Source organism: Brienomyrus brachyistius, chromosome 1 (genome assembly GCF_023856365.1).
Source record: "Brienomyrus brachyistius isolate T26 chromosome 1, BBRACH_0.4, whole genome shotgun sequence".
NCBI lineage: Eukaryota > Metazoa > Chordata > Actinopteri > Osteoglossiformes > Mormyridae > Brienomyrus > Brienomyrus brachyistius.
Window position 1 is genome coordinate 19,984,088 of NC_064533.1, and position 21,203 is coordinate 20,005,290.

The following is a 21,203-nucleotide window of genomic DNA, read 5'->3' on the forward strand; positions in this document are numbered from 1 at the left end:
CCAATGTTTAGATAATTGTCTATGGCCCACGCCTGCTCCTCCTCCTGTCTCATTAGTTGTTGGTTAATAAACCGTATTTGTTGAGAACCGCTACATGGCTTGTCCCTCTTTCTTCAAGCCCCACCTTAACACTTTTCTGGGTGGGGTTATGTGCTGTTATGCCTCTGGAAAGTGTTGAGTTTAATATCAAGTAAAGAGGCAAAACTTAAAGTAAATATTATGGCCTAATTTGACCCTACAGTGCAGTTGATTTTAATTCATAAATAATAAATGATCATCTTAAAACTGAAGATATACCATGTCTCTAGCGTCACACAAAAATTATAAACTGGTAAGTGGTCTGGAAGAGGATCATTTGGGCTCGGTCTTGGGCTGGAATCGACTAGTCCTAGTATTGGACCTGTCTTGGACTGGACAAAGACGGTCTTGACTACACTGCTCTGCCCTTTGCTTACATTTATCTGTAAGGAAACACGGTAACTGGGACTTCGCCATGAATCAGGAAGGTGCCATTTTAGTGGTTCGTGTGCTTATCTTACTATGAAATATTTTTAGGTCCGCCGAAAGACCTATTCCGTACGGATTTCACGGTTATCTCCATTAAAATGAATGAGATATTTACTGATTTGTGCAGAGCGATTAAACGTGGGGCATAAATTATCCCCTGGCGGACATTAAAATACAGTCTGCCCGTAAGTTCTCTGATCTTTTAGGTCAGTTGCTGTCCTACATAAAAATATCATAACCATAAAAACGTAAGTTAATAAATATACCTTAAACGCAAAAATGGCGTGTTATGACGTCTGTACAAAGATTAAGAAGTGTTCAGTGCGTTTTATCACTGTGAATTATTTGTTTATACAATACGCCTGGGACAATTCAGAATTCCCCGTGGTTTGCTAAATGAAATGGTGCAAATGGCCCGGGAAGCATAAAGAAAAGAGCACGTGTGAGAGTCGCGATCAGCCCCGGGGGCATGCTTGTAATGAGCTTTCCGGTTTCTGGGAATTCAACCCAAAATGGCCCAGAGGCACCCAGCTTTACGTATTGTACCGTAGCGCGAGACAGCCTGTATACCAGACCTTTCATCTAATATGGACTGCATGCATTTAGATATCATGATGTTTGCCAATATACGCTTAATCATTTTGATGTTTCATGGAGTGATGTAGTTGTTCCCTGGAGATTATGAAATCTGTTCAATTTAATTCTTACTAAAACTATATTTTTATTGCATTAATAGAAGAAAGTTCATAAGCAAGATATTTAAAATGTATTACGGCAGACGTAAATTCCAAATATCATATGTGGAATTAGACGCCTGTGCTTTATTGATCGATTGCATTGTAATCGCATCCCCCAAAATTTCTTGTTTTGCTGGACAAGCTATAGAAAAAATGTCTTATAGCGGCTTTGGAGGAAAAATAACTGCACTTATTTTAAACGATAAGGAAAAGTAAAGGTTTCCCCAAAGGCATGTTTCATTCATCTATTAAAGTCAATAAGTTTCATTTAAGCATTTAAAACTCTACAGAATTAAATAAATAAATACACAATTACTGAATATTGGACCGTAAACTTTTATTCGTGCTCATTACCCTTATGCGCTTAACTCATCAATTTTTCGAGCCTAAAATTATGAACACACATACAATGACTCCTCAGGCACGTCCCATGAGAATACAATTATTTCACAGCTGATTATTTGAATATAATAACTCTATTCGTGAAATCGGAGTGATGGTTTAAGCGGAAACGAAGATCATGTTTACGGTACGTTTGGATTTAGGTTTAGGTTCAGCATGTACACATACGTATAAGGTGGCTTTTTGTGTGTGATCCGGTAATCGTTCTGTATCAGAGCTGGGTCTCATTAAAAGGCATTTATTTCTCATTTCTTTTGGGGCAGGCAGCACAAAATTGCTGGTTATCGTTGTTGCCTTGACAACATGCAAGACCATTTCATGCAATTTTCTTAAAAGGCTTTCGGCACACTACAAAGTTTAGTATGTCTTTCATAAACACAAAAATACTGCTTGTGGTGCTGCTTCTGTTTACTTCATGACAGCACAACAAAGACGGAGCAAATGCGATTTCGTAGTATTAAAATAATTAATTTTCAGTGCAGCTCAGTTCATCCAAACAGATATAATTGACTCCAAATTCCGCGAAAAGAAATGTTTTTACATTTTTTCAGTTTTATTGAATAGTATGAGGACTCACTGGTATATTTGGGCGTTTTGTTGTGATCTGAACCGAATTATATTTTGCAAAAAATGATCACGATCTTTAGTTTATTCCTATAAAACAATGGCATGGTGCAATACACTGCTTTACCCCCTGTACACAGGGAAATTTCTGTTAACTTGGCTAAAATGTAAACAAGAAAAAAAGACATAAAAATGTAGTCTTGCATCTATAGGTGCTTGTTAAGATTTGAAACAATGGTCATATTAAATTTGAAATTCAAATTTCCTATCATAATGGTGCTTTGTTTTTAAATATAAAGGATATAAAATTAAATGAAATGGGAACATAACTGCCAGAGATAATCCTTACTCAGACACTGCGTACTTATACCTCTAACAATGAAGTTAATTTTAAACCAGCATTTATCTTAGTGTTGTTCATGTTGTTCACTGCAGCCATTGCTTAACTGTCAAGCCTCCTCTTACAGTACAGTACAGTCTGAGTCATTACCTGTGATTTCTGTAATAGACATCAGAGAGCTGGATTCATGTGACGATAAAAAGGAATAAACCAACTCAATCAAATTACAGAACCTTTTTTCAAATTATTATTGAAAAATATTCTTGTTAATTCCGTGTTCTCACACCCTGTGGTAAAATAGCACAGAGCCTGGTGAATTAACAGGGTGGCTAATTCAAAGATAAAGATGAGATCCGTCATCCATAATCTGAGCAAATCCTTCTTATGGAAATGTGTGTGTGTACATATACATATGATTTTTTTTTAAGACATTTTTTTTCCACATTCCTGGTTGTTTTTGAAAGGTAAAGTTTTTACAACATTGAACAATATATGGAGTGTTTTTAGAATACGGTTTCACCTGACATCATGGAAGGTTCACTCTGAGATCTAAGATGCTACCCAGTTAGAGATGAATTAGATACTGCCGCTCCAGATTTAACTTCTCTGACTTCTCATCTTGTGTTGAATCGCTCCTCTCCTCTCCATTTCCTCTGTAATCCCAGCTCTGCAATGGCGGTTCCGTCACAGACCTTGCGAAAGGCTTGCTGAAGAGGGGTGACAGAATGGACGAGGCTGTAATTGCCTACATCTTGCATGAAGCTCTCATGGTAAGGAGACGGGGGTGCAAATTACGGAACATGAAGAACATGAGACATGAGTACTGTCCACCTGGCAGCTGGCTTCTTAGCGCCACCCACTCGATACACACATTCTACACATAATCTGTATCTGTTCTCTTCCAAACCCAACATCCCATGGGCAGTGGTGGCTTAATGGTTAGGGAAGTGCACTCGTAATTGAAAGATTGCAGGCACCACTGAGGTACCCTGAGCAAGGTACCGCCCCCAAGCACTGCACCCCGGGCGCTGAATTAGCTGCCCCCTGCTATGTCACATTGTCACATATGGGTTAAATGCAAAGAACACATTTCATTATTGTGCACTGTGTGCTGTGGTGTGTCAACGATGACAAATGCAGTTTGTAGACTCAAAAATATGAGCTTCCATGGCAGATAAGGCCTCCTGACATCCCCAGGGGAGCTGAGTGGAGGTGTTTGGCAGGCACGTATGCCCCTTGGTGCTAACTGCTAACTTGGTTGTCCAAAAAATAAGGTAGAATGCTCTGCTTCTGAATGCACTCTTGAGGACACCGCAGGCATTATCTGAGAACCACAGACCTGCCTCATAAGTTGCTTTCGCACCAACCAGAACTTTTTTTCTGGAACTAGAACCTTTTTCTGGAGCCAGGGACTTTTGTCATGTGCACACTGTTGGAACTCACCCCGACTGTAGCTCCTCGGAGGTACTGTGTGTTCAAACACAAACTACTGGAGAGGCGCTTATAGCGATACCTTGATGATTAGTTAACCAGAAGCACCAGCGCTGACTTGGAAGTTACATGGAAGTGTAAAAAAATAAATGTAGTGGAGCAAAAATTGAGCAGATAGAATTATTTTTGCACCCCAACTACATATAATGCATTAATTAATACATTTTTTGCTTATGTCTCCGTATTTCTTCATTAGAAAATTCGATCGATAACAGATATACTTTTTTCTGATATTGTTTGTACCGGCAGTGAAACTTGCCAGCACTCATTAGCGGGATAATGTTACATAATTTTTTTATCCTGTGATAAACGAAAGATCAATCTGCTGGTCAGATTTAATAAGAATCATGAACATGTATAAGTAAAATAAAATAAAAGGCTGTGTCCCATTTAGATCATGATCAATCCCTCCATAAATAACAAAACAACATATTTATCCTTCATTGTTTTGGTGTGGTGCCGTAGTTTCATATGAAATTATGTGTGAAGTTAAACTTTTTGAGTCTTCCATACTTATTAAGTTCCTGTTGTGTGGTGTGAAAATGACACACAAAAGTGGCCAAGAGCTACAAAAGTCCCTGGTCGAGCCCAGGGACTTGAAAACCGGGACCAGGTTCCGGAACTTCAGTATGAAAGCGCTTATGGTTTAGAGGTCATGACCCCCCCCACGGCATTCTTTTGGTTTCTCCCCTCCCCTATTAAAACCTACAGGGACTCCAGCACCTGCATGTCAACAAGACAATCCATCGTGATGTGAAGGGGAACAACATCCTAGTGACGACTCAGGGGGGCATCAAGTTGGTGGACTTCGGTATGTGTCGGGTGCCGCCCGTCCCTGCCCCTGTCGGGAGGGTGGCAGTGTACCATACATCACCTCCACCGTGGGAGGCTAATGGCCGCTAACAAGAATCCAGGGACCCTCACTGATGAAATGCGGCCAGTTCTCTTGCTGAGGGATGCGGGGGCTCTGATGTTCAGATCTGTTGGACATGCCTTGAAAGCTCAAACACTCTCTCTGGACCTGCTGCTGAAATCGGCTACCTAATAGGGAACGACCGCGATGAGTCACAGACATTCCTGCTGACACAAGTTCCTAATGCCTCTTCTCTTCCCAGCAGGAAGGCCGAACGTTCATGAAAACTCCATGAAGGGATTCAGGCTCTGTCAATCAGTAGTAGCTATAAATAAATCAGCAGAGCGTCACATACAGCGTGCATATAGACGTTTTGATTGAACGCAGCTAATTATTCTGTTTCCGAGGTAGCACATTTTTTGATTTAGTATAGCTGATATGAACTGTGCTTATTAGAGAGTTGATTAATATGAATCTGATGCACAGGATGGACAGTCTGATAAAATATCTAATTTGTGTAATCACAGGTAGCGGAGAGATGAAGGGAATTCTGAGGGTTGGTGTGTGGAGTCTCTGCCGTGAGGATAGCGAGAGTGAGGAACACAGAGAGAGGGAGAGAGAGAATGAAAGAAGTGATGAGTCATAACATTTAAGCTTATCTGTAAAATTCAGAGTAAGCTGAGTGATTGTCTCTGTCCAAGGCTCTTCATAATGGGCCGGACATTTTTTTTCTTGGTGCTATTGCAGAAACATTGGAGCGAGTTATCAGAGATCCTGCCAGAGGGGCTTCTCGTTGCCAGCGCCGGCGATTTTCGTGAAAGGGCTTTTGTGTTTGCAAGATCAGCTGCGGCCACGTGCCGCCGTTTACTTTGTGGGAAGCCCCCCCTTCGCTTCCTGCGATGAATATGCACATTCACAGCATGATATCGAAGTTTACCGTTTCCATGCGGTAATTTGATGTTAATTTTGGCAAAGTGCGCATTACAACTCTGCCAGCTCTGACACTTTTGTGCTGGACAATATCCGTCAGACAGTTGAATTTTAGGGTTACAGTAGCAGTGTGTTGGGAGTGCTGTGTGGTTCTGCGTCTATAATGGTCACCAGTTCTAATCTCCTGATTGGCAGAGTAATTTTACCATTGGGTTCTTGAGTAAGGCTCTAGGGACTGTCTGAGCCTGCATCTCAGTTGGGTCTTTCTTCAGCATCAGCTAAAAAGAATAAATGTACTTTCCTTTAATTTATCAGGGGAATCGGAACCTATTGTACTTTACCATACAATAAATAGAGCACCAAGACTTCTGTATGTATATTTGTTTTCAGGTACAATGAAAATGAAAACAATTGAATTAATATTACTACAATTGAATGGTCTTGCCATGATATCTTACACTGTCAGGGGCTGAATGAATGTTCATTTTCACTGAAATGTTTAATTTATTTCTCGCACAAGTAAAAACGTACATTTTGTCATCATGCATAAATTCTTACACTGTTTTGATTGTGGGCAAAGAATAATTAACTAAAGTGCAGTAATGGCCGGCAGCATCATGCAGGCAGGTGGGGCAGACATCACCTTGTGGGGTTTGTCTCCTCCGGCTGCCTCCATGCCAAGCGGGGGGGGGGGGGGACTGGGCCTCCTTCCTGACACGTGGCCCCTTGATAATCTCAGGCGTGAAGCTGCCTGTCTTTTTTTCATTGCGGAGGGAGTGTACGGATGGCTGCCCCGTGGAATTGATGAAGCCCCCGCAGTGACTCATCACAGGAGGAGAAAAAAGACATTATTTGGCGGGGGGGGGGGGGGGGGGGTGATGTAAATGGAAAGCTTTCCACTTGGCCCATGAATATTCTAATTGACAGTGTTATGTTGCTGATAATTGCTAAGCATTGTCCCAGGACCAGGCTAATTGCTAATGTGGTGCAAAGGCCTCAGTACATTGCGGGCAGATGGTATGTAATGCAGTACATTTATACGTATATATCTCACATATATGTATCTTTATCTGCAAAATGCATGTTTTTGCTGGCATTCTTTCGCCGAGAAGCAACTTTTGTAAGAACCCCCTGATTCTCTATAAGCTTATTTTACTATTGTTGCCATGTTATGTTAGAGTCCTGATGAGTGACTGTGGACCGTTTGTGATTTCTGATTGGTCCGTGTTTGTGCTTCCCGTGGTCTTTTGATTGCATTGACATTGTAGCCAGTCGACTCTCCATTTAGTTCCCATATATGCTATCCTGTAGTTGCCACGGTAATTGAGAACTTTCGGCCATGTGGCTAAAGGACCATCTTGGAGAAAAATTCACCTGTCTGATCACCTTGACATCTTGGCATATTTGCAATTAAAAAAAATCCTCTGTGCTGAATTAATTTGAATGACTTTGATTTGCTCCCCTTTTCCAGTCATGTTTAAAGTAGTACAGAGGCCAAGCTTTGAAAAGCAAAGCATCTCCATCCTTTGCATGAAAAGTAGCTGCTGGTTGGTCGGTATCTGCCAGACTGCTGGGTGGTGGCATCTGTAATTGCCGGTTTAAAGGGCATGTGAATCCACAGCGGCCACACACCAGTGTAATGACTTGGCCCAGCTACTTTTAGGCATTGATTCTGTGGATGGTGAGCAAGACCCCTTGAAATGCTAACTGTAGATATCGCACTACCTAGTCTTAGGTAATGTCACAGTGAGATTAACTTTTTATTGTGAATGCTTAGAATCCTGGATTTTAAAAACATATGATTAATTTATATTAATTGATATAGTAATGAGTATTGATGAGTAAGCTTGAGAGCAGGAGTGAGTATACAGGTGAGAAATACTCCCAGGTCTATTTCTGAATATCATCCCTATATAATTTTCCCGGCCCCCACGCTAAGGATCTCGCTGTGGTCCCTCACACAGGCGTTTCTGCCCAGCTGACGAACACCCGCCTTCGCCGGAACACGTCGGTGGGGACCCCCTTCTGGATGGCCCCGGAGGTAGGTCCTGTCTCCATCGGGGGCCCCCTCCATTGTTATGGAGGCCACTCACGCCTCGCCCCCCTTTTTGTGGGAGTCCCATACATTACTACACTGTTTCCCTCCCAGCCACAGAACTCTGAATACCTGGTACAGGTGCACTGGGGGCTGGGGGGGGGGAGCAAAAATGTGTGCCGTCTAGGGGTCTTCAAGCACTAGGTTGGCAAATACTGCATTAAACCATAAATAAATACACATTACATGGACGTGGATTTGGGGCATTCAAGGATTCATCCAGACACTGTCTTCATTCTGTAGTCATCATTTTAATTTTTTTTTTTTACCTCATTTCCTGTATTTGTCTCACCTTTGCGTATTTGACATTTTTATTTACCCTTCCCTTTACCCTTTAAACATTTTACGTACATACAGTATTTTTTGCTTTTCGTGTTTCTTTTAAATATCTTTCCTCATTTTCCTTTCTTGTGCGGACTGATTGAAGCTTTTCTTATGTTTACATAATCTTTGCATAGTGATATAAAAGCTCAACAGGCATCGCATAACCTATTTAAAACTGATTTGAAAGAAAAATACTGCTCTTAAGGGCGTATTGGCGGTGGCCAGCGTCTTCGCACAGGCCGGGCGCTTTGCATATGCAGAGGAGCCTGGGAAATTTTCTTAGACATACGAACAATGATAGCTGTAGAAGGAGCCTGCTTTTCCTGGTCATTTCCTGCGATAGGGAGCATTCTGACTTCATCCATCATGGAGGGCACTCGTGGCCGGACAAGAGACCTGAAGGTCAATCATCTCAGGATGTTTATTTGCTTCAATCACAGCAGCGTTGCTTCTTCTTCCAACCGTGTCGATGGCTTTGACAGCAACTGAAGAGTCAGGATGGAAAATCAGTGAAGCGTTCGAAACAAGGAGGGACCCACAATGAAATCTTGAGTATTTCTGATTATCAGAAATCAGGTTTCTTGACTCTTAGGACCTTATTCTTTCCTACTTGTATTTTATCAGCCATTTTTGGAATTCTTTGCTGGTGATTTTCAGTTTTTTCGTGTGGAAGGGGTCAACCTCATTAATGCCCCCGTCGTTTTGCACGTGAGCTTTTGCCCGCCCTGTTCACACTCGGCCTTGCACGGACCAGGGGAGCCTCGGGTTTTGACAGAGCCATACTCCTCTCTTTCCCGGATTCGCTGCAGGTGATCGCGTGCGAGCAGCAGCTGGACTCCACCTATGACTGCCGCTGTGACGTCTGGTCGCTGGGCATCACCGCCATCGAGCTCGGAGATGGGGACCCTCCATTGGCCGACCTCCACCCAATGAGAGCCCTCTTCAAAATCCCCAGGTAACGGCTCTCACCTCATCATCCACTCTGTGTTCATCCACAAGTGGCTGTAGGGGGCATGTGTGGCTCAGCGGATAGGCTGCTGTACTGGGTATCAGAAGGCTAGTAGTTCCGTTCCCATGCTTCAGAGACAGGTCAACCCTGGTTTCATAGTTATGCGTTGCTTTGGATAAATGCATCTAATAGACAAATGTAATGTAATGATAAACAATTCAGCCACCAGGGGCCAGTACCACAAAGCCAGATTTCTCACTTAATTGGATAACTTTTTGGATTTAGGGTACCGTAGTTCAAATGGCTTTATCTTCATTTACTTGCATTTAGCCCTGACTACCTTAAATTTGTTGAGTTATCCATCTAAACAATACAGGTCTCAGTACAACCTATACAACAAACTGAAGACAATATAACGTGTATTTAAGGCTATTTTCAGCCCTTTATAATAACTGATACTAAAAGCTATTGTGTATGAGGGAATTAAGATGTTGGTCATACCCTCCAACCTACACCAGATAATCAGCTGGAAGCTGGATGGATGTTCTTGTAATAACTAAAAGTGAAGAGAATTTACATCATTTCAATGATGTTACGTACCTTTGTCTCCCCTTTCATCCTAGATATGAAAATAAGGTAGTAGTAGCAGTTGTAATAATAATAATAATAATTAAAGTGAAAACAGTCATTAAGACTCTCAAAAAGCCAATCAAAATACATGAGTGGGTAGATTCATATATATATCAGCGGTTTCTTAGAATGAATCCATAACAGACAGACACACACACCAGTTACAATAAAAGCAAATTTATCAAGTCTCACTCAGCCTGTTTGGCAGAAAACGCATCCAGTCGTGTTTTGTTGCTTTGGAATGGAAATGTGAAGGGACTCACTAGCCCCTCACAGCCATACGTACCCCCCCCCCCCAATCTTATGGGCCTGACAACTCCACCTGGATGCGCCCAGGGCATCTCGGCAGCGAGGAGGTGAGAGGCTGCTGGCCTGTAGCCAGGGTTGTGGGATTTTCCCCTTCAAAAACATGGTGACCAGTGACTAGGGGTCCAACCAGGTCCAACCTGAGGTTAATGACCCCCCCACCCACCTCGGGAGCAGCTGTGGAACCCAGACCCCACACAGTGGCTTACATGAGAACTCCCATAATGCCCCCTGCCAAGCACACACATATTCAAGGTTATTTTAGGTCTCTGCTTTTTCCTTCAGGGTGGGATCCTAAAGGCAGATAACCGGAAGATGTATGCCGCCCATTAGAGTAATTAATCGTTGTCGACAGCAACAAAGCAAGGGTCCTCTTGGTCATTAGTATTCAGTTCTGACTCCAGCACTAAGGGAAAGCTTGAGTGTGTCTTTTAAAAAGCCATTTAAATGGGACGGCAAATTATATCAAATTAGCATAATTGTTCTCCAGTGTTACTACCTTGTTAGCTCCCCCCCACCCCAGTTGTGCTCGTACTCCGCCGCTTAAGGAGACCAGGCCCTCCGTCGCGAAGACGGGCGTGATGCGCAGACAGCACATGGACCGTGTGAGCCAGGGGGCGTGGCCAGATACTCGTCCTCGTCTCTCCTGGGTCTATAACCAAACACCGGGCTTCTAAATCTACCTAATCTCTGCCATGCTCGCTGGAGCATTCCCTCATAACTGTTTTTATACAGTCAGCTCCCCTCCCCTCGCTTCATCTGCCCGCCATTCCAGCCAGTGCCATCTTATTGCCCCCCCCCCCCGTCACTGGCCATGTACAATGCCCGTGTTTTATCTCTGCCCCGCCAGAAATCCTCCGCCAACCCTGCGCCAGCCAGAGTTGTGGTCTGAAGATTTCAACGACTTCATCCGTGGGTAAGTGGCTGTCCCCCCCCGTGGGTAAATGGCTGTCTCTCCCCCCCCCTCCCCACGTGCAGGCCTCTTGTGCACATCCTTGCACAAGCATGTCACTCAGTATAGAAGATGGACTTATTTAAGGAGCCTCACTGCCTCTGTCTGTATGAGAGTAAAAACATGTTTCTCATAACACTGGAAGATAACACTGCAATACTTGTAATAAATTGCGATTAGAAAATGAATACTGCAAGAGCTGTGTTAGAGACCCAGAAGGCAGTGTAAAGAATACGCTTTTCTGGCAATTATATATAAGGCATGTGACATCCGCATACATTGTGTTTCACACGTTACTTCATGACAATGCGAAATGTACGGTGTATTTCTTCAAAATGGTTCTCAGAAAATTCCAACATACTGTATATAGCCATGGTAAAATTAGGAGACCACAGCACAATTTTTTGTATCACTCATTTGTCAATTTATGGGTGTGTGTCTGTGAACAATATATTATTTCTTTCGCAAACTGCAGCCTGGTTGTTCCCTGTTTCTCATTAATGAATGCCGATTTATGGGACTTCAGTCCTGCTTCTAAGAGCCTGAGTGTTTTAGCAGTACACCTCACACCTGCACTGTTTCCCATTCCTTGACGTCATCCTCCGATTCATGAGAAACTGTCGGATAAGTTAACGGTCATCTCTGCCATTAGAAAGTTGCTTCTGCCCTCTACCTGGCTGGTTTCTGGTCGCTCCCAGTGTCTCCTGCTTCACCTTATTCTTGTACTGCTGTCTTAGAAACTTTGAACCTGGAAGCAACCTGCTGCTCAGTGTAGCCTTCAGCCAGCAGAACCAGGATTAAACCAGGATTTAACAATGCAGATATATTTAAAAATATATAGTGGTCTCAATTTTTTCCACAGCTGTATATGTCCTGTTTTGTATAGTATTTATTTAAAACTAGGTTGATTATGTATATATTTATATATATTTGTATTTATGGTTGCTGTTTTTGTTGGTTATTTCATTTCAGAAGCAGCTACTAAATTTTGTTGTACAGACTCTACCTGTCGTTAGACTTACGAGTAGCTCTCTGACCAGTCGGTGTCGTACACTGGATGAGAACTTTGGGCATGGAAAATACAGCACAGTGTCTCACAGTCAAGCATCTCATCTCACATCACCCTTTCTCAGTCTGTCTCGTTCCTGCAGTTGCTCAGTATTCACTACACTAGCGTTTGCAATCTCCAAGACTGCATATTTTGTCTATAATTTTGTACTTGTGCACATTAAAGGTGACATTAAAACAATATTTAAAGATGGTTGACCAACTACCAGTACAGTATGCTTGGGTAAGGGGAGGCTCCTTGCTTGCAAATGAACTTGCTTAACGACCTAGCCACAGGAATGGAACTCAGTCGTTAAATTAGGAGTGTTTGTTCTGGTGTGATCCACAAGTTTAAGTCCTTGACTGTTAATCCTTGTGTTAGACAACCATGTTTGTTGGCTTCACTGAAGGTACAGTCATTTGAGCACTGCGTTTCGAAAAGGCCTTTGCAGCATCTGTCCTGCATCTTCTGACCTGCATCTGAGAGATGTTTGGATGTGTTTTTTTTTTTGCATGTGCTGCCCCTCGCAGATGCCTGATAAAGGACTTTGAGGTTCGCCCACATGTCCTTGACCTCCTCCAGCATGTCTTCATCAAGCAGACTGACGGCAAGAAGAGGCTTCTCCAGACGCAGCTGATGGAGCTCATTGATCTCAACCAGCAGATGGGCGTGATCGAGAAGACCAGGTACCTTTCCCGTCGATTGCCGTCACAGCTGACCGGCACCCAGCGGACGATGCTTAATTAATCCTTTGAAAGTCCTCCCGAGCCATTTGGCTGTGGTCAGCTGACCTCAATGAGAGCAACATCATGAAATCCATCATCTTAAAGTTCCATGCATTTCATTTTTAATGACATTTTTAAACACTTTTAAGGCTTCACCACAGTTCTGCTTTTAACTCTATATGTGCTCTTATGCCAGTATAAGCGTCATTAACCCAGATACCTTTGAAATGTCTCTGACATCCCTCACTGTCTTTAAAAGGGGCAGCTTCCTCATAATCACGACTATGAGGTCTGATCCTACGCTCCATGTTTAATTAAACGCGCGATACTGCGATGCCTCTAAGTAATGTAACAAGCGACAGAACACGGCAGCGGAGGGAGAGTATCATGTTCATCTACCCTGCCGTTCTGGGAGTTTCTTGGCTTATTCACCACGATCCCGACACGTCCCTGTCACGCAGCTGCCCTCATTAAGCAGAACACAAAAAACGGGCACTTTCTCCCAACTGATGACGGCGATCCAAATGAAACGGAAGCCGTCCGAGGCGTCCCAAGAAGATGCCGTGATCCGAGGCATTTGTGGCCGTCATCCAGGGCTCAGTATGGGTCAGTCAGCTCTGTGAATCTCGGTGAAAGCTTAATGCGCAGGGAGGAGGAGGGGGGGGGGCAGGCCAAAAAGATGTCACGTTATGTCGATGCCCTTTCTGTTATTCAAGCCAAAGTGAGACAACCGAGAGAAGCAGGAGTGCTGATGACAGGTACAACGATGCCCGTTGATGTCACCCTTCACTGGGAACTTGAAGGTGTTTGAGCTCATTGATTGGGCCGTCTTTCCATATTGTAATTTAATCTAGATCTAGTGAATAGAACCCCCCACCAGAAGAACCCCCCCCATCTCTTCCCGCATTGACTGGCCAGTTTTCACCCCAGAAACCTGTCTTGTCTTTTCTTTTAGCCCATGTTCTCACACTAACCCTGACACTACTAAGAAATGAACTGAAAATGCCCATCGATTCACTCTGATCAAATGAACTCCGGCAGATAGATCATCAGTGCTGTTTTTAATGTATTTTTTTATTTTTTTGACATGGCTATGAAGGTAGAATCAAAGCTGTTTTATTTAAGTTCAATTACTGGAGAAGATGCAATTACAGTTCAGCAATGGTATTAAGGACAAGGCTGCTACCGGTGTTTATCCTATAGGTGCAGAAAAGCAGGAACCCTGATCGAACATAATGCAGGTTTTAGAAAGGGTCCGTCATCTCGAAGCTGTTTGAGGGGATTAGACCCAACACCCATCGCATGCAGTGTGGGTGCTGTGGCTTGGAGTTCTTGAAGTCACATTCGAGGGGCATTAAGAGGCAGGAAGCAAAAGGTTTTTATTTGTGATCCACTCTATTGGTTTTACAGGACGGGGACGGGGATGGGGGGTTGCGACCAGACCATGGTTTCTCATTCTGTTAATTGAGGCCAGATCTGTATCATGCTGAGGTCACAACCTGAATGACAGATTAGCCTAACAGCAATTCGGGGGTTGGTCAGAAATGCTGTCTAGCCTGTGTCTTCCTGCTAGCTTGTGTTCTTGCCTACTTCAGATTGTCTTGAATAATTTTAACAATTTTATAGTTTTGTAAAATAAATTGATAAGGCTTTGTTTGTCGGCAACTTTATTGGTCAGCTGTGGTACTAATTTGGGTCATGTCTAGTTTTTGTATTTGGAAGGGTCCAACTTTGCATCCAGTAGAAAGGCTGATCCTTTGTTTGGGTGTTTCCAGGCATGAGCGAATCCACACGAAGAAAGGGAGCCACATGAAGTCCTCAAGCCCCGTCCCAGACGACGTCGATGACCTCGCTGTCCTGGAAGTGCTAGATGAAGTAAGGAATTCACAGCACGCCTCTGGCATGTCATGTTCTGAAGACAGTGTGCTAACAGGATGTCAATAAAGGGAAAGCTAAAATAGAAATACAAGGATACTAATTACTTTTTCCTGGTGTAGTGCATTCAAACCTTTTTTTGACAGGTCCCCCCTAGGCTGATATATTGGTTCGCCCCCCCCCCCCCCACAAAATGGTATTCCGGATATGTTTCATCATATATTCTGTTTCTCTTCGTTTTAGATGTTGCTTTGCTGCCGCGATTTCATTTAACATTATGAACAGAAAGAAATTTCTCCATGATTCCTTCAAGTATTAAAGCAGCAGAGGTGGACATTTTAGGTCCAGAGAGTATAAATCCAGACCAGGATTTCATTTCAACCAACCAGTTCAGCATAAAGAGTCACAGTCACAGAGTACTCAACTGGTTGGTTGAAACAAATTCCTGATCTGGATTTGTACTTTCTAGACCTGAAATTTCCACCTCTGTAAAGCAGTAATTGAGCAACTTTCCCACGCAAACTTTCTTATGTTGCTTGTTATGACAGTTTGATGTATTCCATAATAATATAAAAAAAAAATTTTAAAGGCGCCTTTCAGTGGTGCCTGTCTATTTTTCACATTTTTATTTTTTTGTTAATCATATAATGTGTACAGATGTCATATCATATCATATCATATCATGTTCACATTCTGTTTAATATTTCTGAAGACTGCAATTTCGAAGTAGATCTGCCTCAAGATGAATACCCCCCCCCCCAACCCAGTTTTTTCCCCCTCACTTGTGTTTTCCTGCAATTCCTGCCCATGCCCCAGCATTTAAATACCTCTGGTATGGCGGATCCAAGCACATTAAAACCATGAGTCATGTTCATGCAGGAATTTCTTGAGGTTTTGAAAGACAAACCAAGTACATAGGCATGCATCAACTTTTGGGTATCTTAAACCAAGTAATAGCAAGTAGCGTTGATTTAATTTTCATTTAATCAATAATTACTAAATCATTAAACAATTAACCTGCGCTGCTGGTGTCTTTGTGCTTTGAATTTGTTCCCTTGATTACGACGACGAAACATTAAACTGCTACTGAACAAAACTTAGGTAAATCGAACCCTGACAATAATCAACCTCTGTAGCTTTTTTAACATCATTCTGAATCATGCCATTCATCCCATCTGTGACTGAATAAAGATTGATCAGTATGGAACAATGAGCCCAGCAGATCCAATTCAGCACTGTTTGGCGCGTCTGAACTTCCTTCCGGAACAAAGCAGGATTCTGTACATAATCACAGACCATTATTATTAGGAATCAAAGCAGCATAGCTGCTGAATCCATAATGTTTTTATGTTTCTTATTGGTTTGTTGAAGCAGAAGTAATCAGATGGCCATTGTCGCTATTAAATATATTTAAAATAGAAAACATTGCTCTTTAAAACTTTATTAATACACTTTCTGAGTGCAGTGCCAGTTCCTACTTGCAGTATTGTCATGTCATGTTTTGTTTTATTTCCACTACTTCATCACTGCTGCTGTGGGAATTTACACACAAGTGTTTCACTCACCTGCACTTACGAAGTGTCGAGAGATGTGACAAAGTGATTTGATTTCATTTGAAAGCTATGGGAGAAGCAAGGTCTCCCTGCAGGAGTTCATGCCAAGAGGAGGAGCTGTGTATTGAATTGATAAAAATGTGACTGCAAAGCCAGGTCTTCGGAGCTGATCTCCGGTTTGTATGTAGCTTGGGATACTAACGGTCTTCATCCCACCTCATCCTCAGAACACAGTAACGGATCAGCTGCAGAAACGCTACGGCAAAGGCCAGATTTATACCTATGTGGGCGACATCCTTATCGCCGTCAACCCTTTCCGCGAGATGGACCTGTACTCCAGCGAGGTGCGCTCGGTCGCCCGTTCTCTCGTCTTTGAGCGCTCGGCGGGACTTGTTAAATCCCTGTGCCCCTTTGCTTGTTACCCAGAATGCTCTGCTCACCCTCAGCCTGTACAGAAAATGCTATTCTTGTGTTATTTGTGCTTGGTACTGAGAGTGTAATGCAATGCACACAGTACAACCACAGTCTTTGAACAACTGTTTATAATAGGAGTGTGTAAGATGAGCTGACTTTAATACAGCACTGGTCATAGCCCATGTGGTCACCTAGATAAGCTCCTCCCCCGGTGTTGGTTTGCCGCCTATGTCGTTTAATGGGCTTACCAGTACTGCTTTAATATAAGTTTCTTTATAACTCAGATCTTCATTTGGTGTTTTCAAGCAATCTGATTGATTGATATCCTGCCAGTGTGGTAGTGCTATTTAAAATGTCCTGAGGTGACGTGTTCCTCAGAGTTGTCCTCTCTCTCCTCTAGTTCCAGAGGAATTACATCGGGGCAAAGCGAACGGCGAACCCTCCCCACATCTTCGCTGCCGCTGACATCGCCTACCAGTCCATGGTGTCCTACAACGCTGACCAGGTCAATGTGGATCTCTGTCGATGCATCTCTGGTGGGAGAGCTGTGCTTAAATCCTGCTTACCTGACCTTTGACCCCACAGTGCATTGTCATAAGCGGAGAGAGTGGGGCTGGCAAGACGGAGAGCGCCCACCTGCTGGTCCAGCAGCTCACGGTGCTGGGAAAGGTGCGTCATTTCCCAGAATCCACCTTCATCTAACAGGAAATGCACCCAATTCATCTGTCCATAACATTACATAAACTGTAGGAGTTGTTTTTCCTGTTTATCACTTTCTACTGTGATTGTTCTAAATGAGAAGGTGCAAAAAGGGTATAGGAATGTTTATAAGAGGCCTATGAAGGATAATAAAGGCTATTGGAACATTTATAAGTGGCGTATGGAGGTTCATAGGTGGGTATTCCAAGTAAAGAGACAAATCCCATCCAGGACACGTAAACTGTGTTTAAGATCTGCAGTCTGCAGATGTTAGATGACTAGGCCTGCATTCCTTGATAAGGCTGTCTGCCCTAGTAACAGCCATGCTTGACCCCAGTCAGAGGACCTCATGGCAGATGATGAGAGCGACAGCACTGACTCCGCATGACGATGTGAAATTAGCATTTTGACTAGCCGCAGTTCATCAAATGTGATTTAATATGGACTGGATGAGAATGCATGTGCACCGAGGGGGGAAGGGGGATGTCTTTTGTGATAAATTGATAAAAGGCTGAATAATTAGGCTGTATGAGATGTGAATGTAAATCATATTCTCTCTGCATATAACAGAGGGCTGACTGTAGCTTCATATTACCTGCATATTGTTTACCAATAGTATAAATATTTCCGTGCTTCACTTGATTTATTTTAAATGATATGACTGGATCTGCGATGGGCTGCCACCCCCCATCCTGGGTTATTCCCTGCCTCGTGCCCATTGCTTCCGGGATAGGCTCCGGACCCCCCGCGACCCAGTAGGATAAGCGGTTTGGAAACTGGATGGATGGATGGATATGACTGGATCTGCGATGGGCTGCCACCCCCCCATCCTGGGTTGTTCCCTGCCTCGTGCCCATTGCTTCCGGGATAGGCTCCAGACCCCCCCGCGACCCAGTAGGATAAGCGGTTTGGAAAATGGATGGATGGATGGATGTGACTGGATGCTTAAATGCTAGATTAAAATTATTTTCATATGTTTTTATTACATCTCTTTCCATTTCGTCTTTCCAGGCAAACAACCGGACTCTTCAGGAAAAAATTCTGCTGGTCAATAACTTGGTGGAAGCTTTCGGGAATGCCCGCACGGTCATAAACGACAACTCGAGCAGGTTTGGGAAGTACCTGGAAATGAGGTTCACCAACGGCGGCACCGTAGTCGGCGCCCAGATCTCCGAGTACCTCCTGGAGAAGTCCAGGGTCATCCACCAGGCCGTGTAAGTTGGGGAGCCCCTCTGCCCCCACAGTTTTGTTCTCAAAAGTAGGCAGCAAAAGCCTGTGGTATTTGCCCAACCTGTTGCGTAATAACACAGAGTAAATGGGAAGGTATTTTTATTTGCCATTTTATATAACATGGAGTTTCTGGAGTCTAGCCAGGCAGGTTTTATAATATTAAATAGACGAGGGACCATTTAGCCATTTTGGCGACTTTTCAAAATATCCCTAAAATGGTAAGATATTGGATTAGGATAGAACGGCAGTTGACATAGAAAATGAGGGTTGTAAGCATATTAAGCCAACAAGATCATGCTTACATATAAACGAAAGCTGGGACTGTCAATTAAAGATTTCTGTTTCATGTTGAATCATGCTGCTAATGAGTAATCAGCAGCTTGGAGGAGTCTGCCTTCAAATTCAGATTTAACCCACTCTGCACCTGAAATAACTCCCTCTCATCGAAACTGGCCTGTTTGATGTTCTTTCAGTCATAATGGGAAAGCTCCTATTTGGTGGCAAAGGCTTGCAGAGTAAATCTCTACATCTGACCTTAAAAATCCTTTAAAACATTCTAGCATAGAAACCATAGCATGGAAATGATGCACATGATAAAATAAAACCATGGAGTGTGATTGTGATTCCTAAGCAGCCATCCCCAGCCCACCCTCAAATACCTTCTCGTTTTCACAGAGGTGAAAAGAACTTCCATATCTTCTACTACATCTATGCCGGTTTGGCTGAGAGGAGGAAACTGGGCCACTACAAGCTGTCGGACAGCAAGACGCCAAAGTAACGCGCCCTTCCTTCCATCACGATTCGCAGGCACTGCCTGTGTTCCTTGCTCCTCGCGGTTCTCTCTCTACGCCCTCACTGTTCCTTCTTGTTTGAAGGTACCTGCAGAACGAGCAGATCAAGGTGGTGCCCGACATCGTCAGCAGCACGTACTATGGCGAGCAGTTTGAGGCGGTGGAGCAGTGCTTTAAAGTAATTGGCTTTTCCCTCGAGGTAGGTAGGGGTGGGGGGGAGACATACTCAGATATAAATGGGGTTCCCCGCCACAGCTGAAAGGGGCAGATCCCAGTCCTTTTCCCATTTCCTGTGTGATTAACCTGTCTCCACCTTCACTTTCACATGCTATTACTGCATTTCAGTTACAGGGCAGCCATGAAATCTGGGGTGTATAGAGGGGGCGGGGCCACAAGGGCACTGACTCCAGCTGGAAGCTAATTGGCCCCTGGAGTTCTTCTCCCCTGTCACTCAACCGATTCAAAACATATCATTTGCTAATAATAAGGTTGGCCCCTCTGTATGAATTATGGACCCTCTTATGCCCCCCCCCCCCCCCAATTTAAAATCGTAGAATTGTCCATGCCTGAAATTCAGGAATACTGAAGTTGTGCAACTTGAAGAAATGTACGTGCACCTGCTTTTAAAGCTGTGCCAGTCGTCAGGGCTCAGCAGGAGTATGGTGGGTGTTTTTGAAGAATGAGGATACTCCTCCATTTTTTTTGGGGGTGGGGGGATCTGGGGCTGCCTGAATCGCTGGGTGCAATGGAGCATCTTAGCGAGCTATACATAGTACATTGCCTGTGAGACTCACACGTCAATACTGCTTATCTGCGTGATCCAGCGTCCCATCAGGACACAGACCCTGCAAATCGGATCCCCTATGCAGCTCTCCTATCCGAGTATTTCTGGGTTTGATGATTGGTTAAGCTGTTTATGTAATCTGCTGAGTAACATACAGATTTGGGTCAGAACCAGATATTAACAGGAGAGAGACTCTATTAACATTTGTGATAAACCAACTTTATAGCTTCGCGCAGCTTTGAACGATGAACATCGCGTTTGCGTTGCAATTTTGTCACGGCAACTAAACATGAATCGGCATTGGCTGTGAGCTTCTGTTTTTCCATGATCCTTTAGGAGCTGGGGAGCGTTTACAGCATCCTGGCTGCCATCCTCAATGCCGGCGACATCGAGTTCACGTCAGTCGCCACGGAGCACCAGACAGACAAGAGCAACATCGCGAACATGGGCGTGCTGGAGAGTGGTGAGTGATGGTGAATCGCCTACTCGCCATGCTCCGCCCCCGGCTTTCCTGCAAAAACGGGGTCAGCCGGCCTTCAGCTATAAAACTTCACATCAACCTTTCACCCGGTGGGGGGTGTGCTTACCCATGCTGTGATTTTACATGCCAGCAAGTGATTTTAGCTAATAATTGTAAAATGTTGTAAGACTTGCGCCAATCAGAAATAGAGTTACATGGTGCCCACATTGGTGTGTGAGATGATAAGATGGTGGCATCATCTAGGAAAAGGGGGCAGGGATGGGTTCATTAAACTAGAGAGGAGGAACGAAAACATACTGTAGACAACTATTTTGGAGCACAAGAGAACCAGGTGGCCATCAACTAGGATCAGACTACAAGATGACTCTACTTTGGGGCAAGGAGACTAAACAGAAACCATTTTATATTATATTTATATGACAGAGAGGACTGAATGGTTTGGCCCGTCCCTTTGTTCTGGGTTGTACCATTCTTGTTTCATAATGGGGGGACACATGGCTACCGTTCTGTAAGTATCCTGACA

The 21,203-nt window shown here is 43.7% G+C and overlaps 1 protein-coding gene across 3 annotated transcripts in view; it reads left to right on the top strand.

Annotated features, from left to right (window-relative positions):
* The window catches only part of myo3a (myosin IIIA), a 53,051-nt gene that overhangs the window by 13,637 nt on the left and 18,211 nt on the right, over positions 1-21,203 (top strand). For 2 of the 3 annotated variants that reach the window (XM_049020693.1, XM_049020686.1), the window contains exons 4-17: positions 3,216-3,320; positions 4,753-4,852; positions 7,789-7,865; positions 9,053-9,198; positions 10,979-11,044; positions 12,659-12,814; positions 14,629-14,728; positions 16,509-16,625; positions 17,096-17,200; positions 17,281-17,364; positions 18,406-18,608; positions 19,300-19,398; positions 19,500-19,614; positions 20,536-20,662. In XM_049020693.1, the coding sequence (XP_048876650.1) occupies positions 3,216-3,320; positions 4,753-4,852; positions 7,789-7,865; positions 9,053-9,198; positions 10,979-11,044; positions 12,659-12,814; positions 14,629-14,728; positions 16,509-16,625; positions 17,096-17,200; positions 17,281-17,364; positions 18,406-18,608; positions 19,300-19,398; positions 19,500-19,614; positions 20,536-20,662 (1,600 nt within the window). Of the gene's footprint in view, positions 1-3,215; positions 3,321-4,752; positions 4,853-7,788; positions 7,866-8,610; positions 8,952-9,052; positions 9,199-10,978; positions 11,045-12,658; positions 12,815-14,628; positions 14,729-16,508; positions 16,626-17,095; positions 17,201-17,280; positions 17,365-18,405; positions 18,609-19,299; positions 19,399-19,499; positions 19,615-20,535; positions 20,663-21,203 lie in introns of those variants that run through there. The other variant, XM_049020701.1, reaches the window with a different exon arrangement.